This window comes from Neophocaena asiaeorientalis, unplaced genomic scaffold, assembly GCF_003031525.2.
Source record: "Neophocaena asiaeorientalis asiaeorientalis breed wild unplaced genomic scaffold, Neophocaena_asiaeorientalis_V1.1 scaffold125, whole genome shotgun sequence".
Lineage (NCBI taxonomy): Eukaryota > Metazoa > Chordata > Mammalia > Artiodactyla > Phocoenidae > Neophocaena > Neophocaena asiaeorientalis.
The window spans coordinates 283,671-292,220 of NW_020174425.1; the positions used below are offsets into that span (position 1 = coordinate 283,671).

The 8,550-nt window shown below is 39.6% G+C and overlaps 1 protein-coding gene across 1 annotated transcript in view; it reads right to left on the reverse strand.

Annotated features, from left to right (window-relative positions):
* The window catches only part of SLC35F1 (solute carrier family 35 member F1), a 156,712-nt gene extending 149,029 nt beyond the window's left edge, over nucleotides 1-7,683 (reverse strand). The window contains exon 1 of the mRNA XM_024756667.1: nucleotides 7,508-7,683. Coding sequence (XP_024612435.1) covers nucleotides 7,508-7,679 — 172 coding nt within the window. The 5' untranslated portion in view covers nucleotides 7,680-7,683. The remainder of the gene's footprint in view (nucleotides 1-7,507) is intronic.
* Between the last annotated feature and the right edge of the window lie 867 nt (nucleotides 7,684-8,550).

Below are 8,550 nucleotides of genomic sequence, written 5' to 3' on the forward strand. Positions count from 1 at the left end.
TGGCCCACCTTCTCTTCTCCCTTCCCCAACATAAGCATAATTCCCATGGAGTGTCCACCAAGCTTCATTTCAGAAATCACTGAGGTACAGCCTTTCTATACTATGGGGGATAAAACTCTCCAATCATACATATGAAGTAAAAATAAATGCAACATGACAAGGAACAGGAATGGAGGTTTGCCAAGTAATTTCCCATAAGGGAGATGTTTTATTAGGCTCCAGTGACTATTACCTCACCAGATGTAGGTAAGTGACAGTAATATCTCCCCCACGACTCTCAAGGGAGTTACAATTCAGTATTTACATTTGTCAAGTCCTTCCTTATCCAACCATCTAAGAATCCCTTCTCAGTGATTTAATCAAGGTTATCCAGAGAACTGGAAACTGAACTAGCTGTGTATGAGCAGAACTCAGGCTTCAACATACAAGACGGCCAAAAAGCACATGAAAAGATGCTCAACATCACTAATTATTAGAGAAGTGCAAATCAAAACTACAATGAGGTATCACCGCACACCGCTCAGAATGGCCATGATCAAAAAACATACAAACAATAAATGCTGGAGAGGGTGTGGAGAAAAGGGAACCCTCCTACACTGTTGGTGGGAATGTAAATTGGTACAACCACTATGGAGAATAGTATGCAGGTTCTTTAGAAAACGAAAAATAGATCTACTATATCATGTGGCAATCCCACTCCTGGGCATATACCTGCAGAAAACCGTAATTCGAAAAGATACACGCACCTTAACGTTCGTTGCAGCACTATTTACAATAGCCAAGACACAGAAGCAACCAAAGCGCCCATCGACAGATGAATGGTTAAAGACGATGTTGTACGTATATACAACATCACTGGAATAATGGAATATGGAATATTACTCAACCATAAAAGAATGAAATCATGACATTTGCAGCAACATGGATGGACTTAGAGATGATCATATGAAGTGAAGTAAGTCAGACAGAAAGACAAATATCATATGATATCACTTACATGTGGAATCTAAAGAAGAATGATACAAATGGACTTATTTACAAAACAGAAATAGACTCACAGACTTTGAAAACAAACTTATGGTTACCAAAATGGAAACATTGGGGGGAGGGATAAATTAGGAGTTTGGGATTAACAAATACACACTACTATATAGGAAATAGATAATCAACAAGGACCTACCGTATAGCACAGGAAACTATACTCAATATTCTGTAATAACATATATGCGAAAAGATTCTGAAAAAGAATGGATACATGTATATGTATAAATGAATCACTTTGCTGTACACCTGAAACTAACACAAAATTGTAAATCAACTGTACTCTAATATAAAATAAAATTAAAAAACAAAACAAAACTGAGGCTTCTGCTCTGAGAAAATCCTGGATCCTGCTTTAACTCTTTTTACTGCTCTGGCCTGTGTTTTTGACTTCCTATGGCAAGCATCAAAGAAAATTCCAACAAAGGCAAGGGGCAAAGATTCACAGAGGCAGAGCCATACAAACAGAACTGGGGAGGTGAGATCTTCAGGGGGTTCTAGGGTCTGACATACTGTGAAATGCCAGATACCTAAGTTTCCCAGACCTTGTGGTTTTCTGAGAGGTCTATATTATTTCGTATGAAGTCCTACGTTTCTTCTAATTACACAGATATTTTAAATCTTGCAGCATTGGTAACTGAGAATTTAGCCTATGTAATTGTAAGAAGTGTAAGAAGTATAGTGTTTCTGCAGAGAACAAATATGAAGCCTGCGTTACATTGGAAGAGGCAACAATTATCTTCTGATTAATGTCTCCCCAGCCACCACCAAAAGGAGCAATACTTTTTTGGTACAAATTCTGAGAAGAACATTCTTGTGGAGACTAGACTACTGGGCCATGAGTTGCATCCAGCTATTGTGTGTAGACAAGGCTGTCATCTTTATATATTTCTCTCACCAATCCTGCCCTGCTTGAGTGCTCTGGGTGAACAAAGAAGATAGTGGGTAAAAGGGATCAGGAGAGGGTGAGTGCTTGATATTCCTGAGCCGACTTAATGCTTTCAGCCTCTCCACAGAGAACTGAAATTTGAACCTAGACCTCTAGGATTTCTGTCTTCTGGAATTTAATGTTCAAACCGAGAATATTTCTCTTGAACAGTAAGGCAGGAATTTACTTTTCAGTATACAGGCACTTCTGATTCTATCCGTGCGTTCATTACTGATACCCATTCTTTCCCCACCATCATGACTTGAGGAAGAAAACAAGGAACGAAAGTGTTTTCTTTTCACTCTCAGCATCCTGCTTTTGCTCCACAATCCTTACCTCCCCCATCGCTGAGCAACTTGTTGATAAGGAAAACAAAAAGAAATTGGAGAGGCAAGAACTGAGAAAAACTGGCAGAAGAAAAGGAAGAAGAAATTATTGACTATTTAAAAATTGTGTGGTTTATATATATTCAGAAGTTAAAAACTGCCAAAAAAAGAACCACGGATATCTATTATTTAAGAACTGCTGAACGTAGTTCTGGGAAGCAGCAGGGTTCTTGTAATAATTGATAAAAGAAGCTTATGGGCAAAAAGTTTGATGACATAATTTTTCTTGAAAAGAAATATATCCTATTTCACCTTTGTTTTAAAAGCCTGTCACAGTTCTTGTTTCTACATCCAAATGCAAGAACTGAGTGGTCTTTAGTTGTTCACAGTCTTTGCTTTTTGTGTTTCTCTGCTTCCTGATTTCAGTTAGTATTACATGGAATTTTAAGAAAAAAGTAGGCATGAGGAAGAGGCTTCCCAGGCAAATCCGTAAGTTTTGGGAAGCTTCACTATACTTTCTTAGTCATATACCTGTGAGATAATAGAAATATATATGTATCGTTCTCTGCCCCCAGTTCCTGGCTCAGAGCTCCTAAAACACTTGTAATTTCCTAAGTGAGAAGAACGCTAGGAGCATATTTGGTTCTAATATTTGGTCTTTGACCCTAGTTCCTGACACAGAGCTCCTAAATCACTTAAAATTTCCAGAGAGACAGGAATTTCTTTTGTTTCTAATGAGGTGACTCTTGGTGTGCTCCTGGATGGGGCTGGTCACCAGAAACACCAAGCTATGATTAGAAGCCTGGAACTTTCAGCCCCGCCTTCCCATTTTCCAGAGAGAGGAGAGGGGCTGGAAATGAAGCTAATGATCATGCCTACCTAATGAAGCCTCCGTAAAAATTCCAAAAGCATGAGGTTTGGAGAGCTCTAGGGTTCGTGAACACGTGACATGGAGATGCTAAGAGTGCTGTGCCCAGAGAGGGCCTGGGGGCTCCACGACCCTTTCCACACACCTTGCCCTACTCACCTCTTCCATCTGAGCATACATCTATATCCTTTATCACATCCTTTTGTAATAAACTGGTAAACAGTAAGTAAACTGCTTTCCTGAGTCCTGTGAGACGCTCGAGCAAATTAACCAAACCCAAGGAGGGTTCGTGGGAACCTCTGATCTATAGCAGGTAGGTCAGAAGCACAGGTAATAACTTCTATCCATCTCCAGATAGAACTGTCAGAACTGAGTTATATTGTAAGACACCCAGCTGGTGTCACAGAATTGCATGGTGTGGGAAAAACGCCACACATCTGGTGTCAGAAGTATTGTGGTGTGGTGGTAGAGTAAGAGTAAAGGAGAAACACAAGAGGAGGACTACGTTTTTCTTTACAATTCCTGAAACCCTACTTTGTACATATAGCGTGAGTTTGGATTTCAGGTATTATTTCAATGGGTATGTGTGTGTGTGTGTGTGTGTGTGTGTGTATATTTTCCCCCCACCCCCGGCTGTGTTGGGTCTTCGTTGCTGCACGTGGGCTTTCTCTAGTTGCAGCAAGCGGGGGCTACTCTTCGTTGTGGTGTGTCGGCTTCTCCTTGCGATGGCTTCTCTTGTTGCAGAGCATGGGTTCTAGGCACGCAGGCTTCAGTAGTTGTGGCACGCGGGCTCAGTAGTTGCGGTGCACGGGCTCTAGAGCGCAGGCTCAGTATTTGTGGCGCATGGGCTCAGTTGCTCCACGGCATGTGGGATATTCCTGGACCAGGGTTCAAACCCATGTCTCCTGCATTGGCAGGCGGATTCTTAACCACTTCACCACATTGTCTGAGTAATTTCCCCAAAGTGGTTACAACTAACCAAGTAACAGCTATCTAAATTTTATCTGAATTCTCAAATGTGATACATTGTCATTGGAACTACTTTTTGAAGTACATTTTTTTTTCTACAGAGTTGTATTAAAGAAGCTCTTTAGGAGAAACAGCAAGATTTTTAAAAATTTTAGAACCATCTGGAATAAAAAAACCTAGCTCCAATCACAAAGGGCTAGCCTTAAAAGTTGTTCTACAGTATACTTTTTTTTTTAAGGAGGATGGTCTTTGTAGGAATCAATTTTTGGTTTTCTACAAATTTTTGTAGGAACCAATTAATAATCAGGGACAAATTCAAAACTCCAGTTTGAACTGGCGTTACACTGAAACTTATACTGCATTCTGTTGCTTCAGAGTCTTTGATCATTGGTTCAGTGCAAATTTGGTGAGGAGAATTCACTTTAACTCTGAAGTCAAATTTCCACAAGGCTTTTGTAATAACATCACGCTTAATGCTCTTGAAAGCCTTCTTGCATTTATCACAATATGTTTACATGTGACAATCATATATTTTATAATTAAAACGATAAAGAAAGATTGTTAATTCCTGAGTCTAACTTATTGCTATTGTGTGGCCTAAGGTGGTATCAAATGAATTTGGTGGCCTTGTGGGGCCAGTGACATCTGTGCTGGAAGAATTGGGAAGGCTGGCATCTTGCTCAATCCTGACCTGCAGCACTCCTGGCAGAGTACTTAGCAGAGTACTTAGGAAGTACCTGGTAGGGAGGAGAAAATGTGGCCATGACAGCACTTTCCTCACACACATCACACTTTCCATCCTCTCCTCTTTGCTCTGTTCATTCCCTCTCAAATCTTGAGGTGCATGAGGAAGGAGATTATTATGTCTCTAAAACATGGCACGGAATCAGCCTATACAAAATTAATGTAATTACTATGTTGATTTCCAGATGTTAGCTTAATGCCAGCCTATTAAAACTTCTAAAGATGAAGCTTAAAACAAACAAACATTCTGAGTAAACATCCAAATAAAGACATGCCAGCATATTTAGTGATAATCTGAGGCAATACAGAAATCTCTGGATAAGGCATTTTAGAAACTGGTTCTCTCCATCACCAACTGCAATGACAGTAAGAATTTTCTCAGGTCCTCTTCAGTTTTTTCCTTCCAAAGAGCCTCTGAATTCCTTGCTGTTTCTGGTCCTTGGCCTCTTTCCAGTCGTGCCTCTGCCCTGCCCACCCTCGCCATCCTCTCCCAGCACCGTTTACAGTCACATCCTCCTGACATCAGTGCTGTGCTGCACTAGACTTTGCCCCCAGGGCTGGTTTCTTATCCAGGGTTTTGAAATTCAAGGGGAAAAATCCTCCTTTTGCTCCAGCCTGTCTCCCTACCCTCTTCCTTCCTCCCCAGACCGCACATGGGTGGGCACAGCGGGCCATGAAGGCACCCAGCCCTGGCCTGGGAGGGGCCCCTACTCTCCCTAGTTCTGTAGCCTGGAGCAGGTTCTTGATGCTGGGGGAGCCTCCGATCTCTCATTTATAAAATTTTGGATAATGATTCTTATTTCCTTGGATTGAAGGAATAAAAGAGGTAATTCACATATGTAGTAGCTGGCACATTATAAAGCCTCAACAGAAGGTATTATTATTAACCTTGGGTCTTTTTCTACATTTAGTTTTTTAAGCTTTTCTGTCTCTACCTGTAACTGTGCAATTATTCTCTGTTTCTTAGAATGGCTTGATTTTATTTTTTTCCCTGATGAGAGTTTTTGTTAAATCTCTGGGCTCCTGGAAAGTAAGACTGACAAGAACCCAAAGACTAGTTGTAATTCACCATCTTGTAGTCTAGACTGTTTGGTTCTAAAAATCTCTACAGAACGTAAATTAACCACTTTCGTGTGATTTTTTGGGTTATATTAGAGTGTTGCAAAATTGCTCTTCATTTAATTTTACTATCCTTAATTATAATCCTTGTACTGGGCTAAAATCATTCTATTCTTTAATAATTCTAAACTATTATTCAAGCTTTCATCAAGTGATTTTTAAGTCAAACTGCATAGCTCTCTCTTCTTGAATGGCCAAACTATACATTCCTCATGTTAACAGTCTCTCATAAGTAAATTTCTAAGTATATGCCTCCCCAATTTCCTCATTTTCTGGAGTTTTTTCCTGGATTGAGGCACCAATGGTGAAATTGTGGGTATAACTGTTTAGATAATGCATTTGTAGCATTCAAAATCATTAGCTTCCAAATCCTACTGAGGAAATATAGCTGAGACTCAATGTCTATAACTTTTGTAGCCTGAGGTTTTATTTGAAATTTTACTCTTAAATTAATTATGCCTACCGATGTTAAATTTTAAAAACAAACACCAATAACACCAATATTTGAGAAGTAAATGAAATCAGCTTTTCCAATACTTTAAACAAATCCCAAGTTAAACTAGAATTCAGTCCTAACTTGTTCATTTTTACTCTCCCTCTAAGATGAAATCTAGTCCTGGCCAAATCATTTTAATTAAGCAATATTACTCTGAAGGACAATCCAAATAAGGAAATGTAAAAATTCAATGCTGATATATGATTATTAGCAAAGTTTCTAAAAAGTATGACTCTTAGGATTGATGTATACAGCTATACACATATCTTTATTCATTATTATGGTATATAATTGTCTTCAAACCTATTAATGGCTACTTTTCAGTGCATATTTTACAGTCGACAGCTGATACTGGGGGATTATTATTGGCTATTTCTGGGCCATAGGTATAATCATAAGTCTCTGAAGTATATCCTCCAGAGATATACCCCAAGGATTTCAACTGCAATTGCCCTTTAATAAGTTTTTCTTGCACTGACTCTTGGAGGACTTGTTTCATTTTTTTGGCTCTTTTAAGTTTAGAACATCTCACATAGCCATTTGTGGTAGCTTTCTTTTCCCCTTTGTTATTACTAGAGTTGTTTGTGTTTACTATTTTTATCTTTCTCGTGACACTTTCCCAAGAACATATATTTGTAATCCCCTTGGATTTCTAAGGGCTAGCATTTATTAAGACAGCTTCATCAGGCCTCTTCCAGGTTCCAGCGAAGCAGTCTATTTAGATTTACTGAGGGGTACAAGGAATGCTAACAGGAATTCAAATATAAGCAATTGTACATTTCTGCCTATACATGCATTTCCTACTTCCTGCTGAATTCACACAATTTATGCTTCTTTGTGATTTACTCACTCATTTTGTTTGCTGTATTACTGCAAAATAGAAAAGTGAGATTTGGGGTTTTGAATTGTCTTATGACGCTGTAAGTGAAAAAAGTTAATCTGGTCATCGCTCATCACTCTTGCAGATGTTGCTAAAAGAGAAACAAAGCTATATTCTCGGGATTTTGCATGCTTACCTTGTCTGACAGCTAGTGTGGTGGTATAGACCAAGAAGAGGAGGATGTAATTGAGGAAACTCTGGAAGACTGGTGTATTGGCATGGAAATCTTCTGACAGGTACTTGCTGGTCAAGCTAATTCCACAAATAAGGAGGGATAACACCTGGCCTAGAGCCACAGAGATTAACATCTCCCTGAGAAATAAAGAGAAACATAGCAAAGATCAGCAGAAAGTCCATTAGAACAATCACTTAAAATTTACTGAGCACTTGTGCCATTCACTAGGCTAAGTGCAATAAACAGTATTTCTTTTAATCCATCACAGCAATGCTACCTTACTGGGGTTTTACAGAGGAAGAAACCAAAGTTTAGAGGGGTTAAGGAATTTTCTTACAGTCGCATAACTAGGAAGTGGCAAAGCTGAGATTTGAGACCAAATCTCTCCAAGTGATCCTGGCTTCTACCTACTGAGCCCTGGAGTTCTGGGTGGGGGGAATTAACATCATCCTGATGCCACCATGGCATGAACAAATGTTCAGAAACCTGAAAGAGAACCTGAACACTGACGAAGCAGGACCATATTCCAACCTTGTCCTCAGGTTCTTGTACCAAAAAACAGAGACTTTTTTCTTCATAGACCAAAATCTTGGCTCTAGGAACACTTAGGTAAAGGGGCCATACAAAGCCCTGATAATCTAAAAGGACCATTTCCTCTCCATTCCCAGATATTGAACAGTTTGCTCTAACAAGCACTAATAAGCACTAGTCTCTGCTCTCCTCTGCTCAAGTCGCAGTTGCTGACACATTAAAACTCTCATTCACGAAGGAAATTTAGTGACTGAGGGGGTACAATAAGACATTTCAAATTCTGTGAATATTTTCTATGGCTTTTTTTTTATAGGCACTGACCCTACACACCACTGTAGTGGAGATTACAGGCAAGAGTCAAATGGTTCGCTTTGCATAGAAATAAAACGCCCATGTGGGCTTTATGGTCACATCCACCTGTATGCTCTGACACAGGACAAGCCCCTGGCTTCTGCAAAGCAGACTTCTGCTCT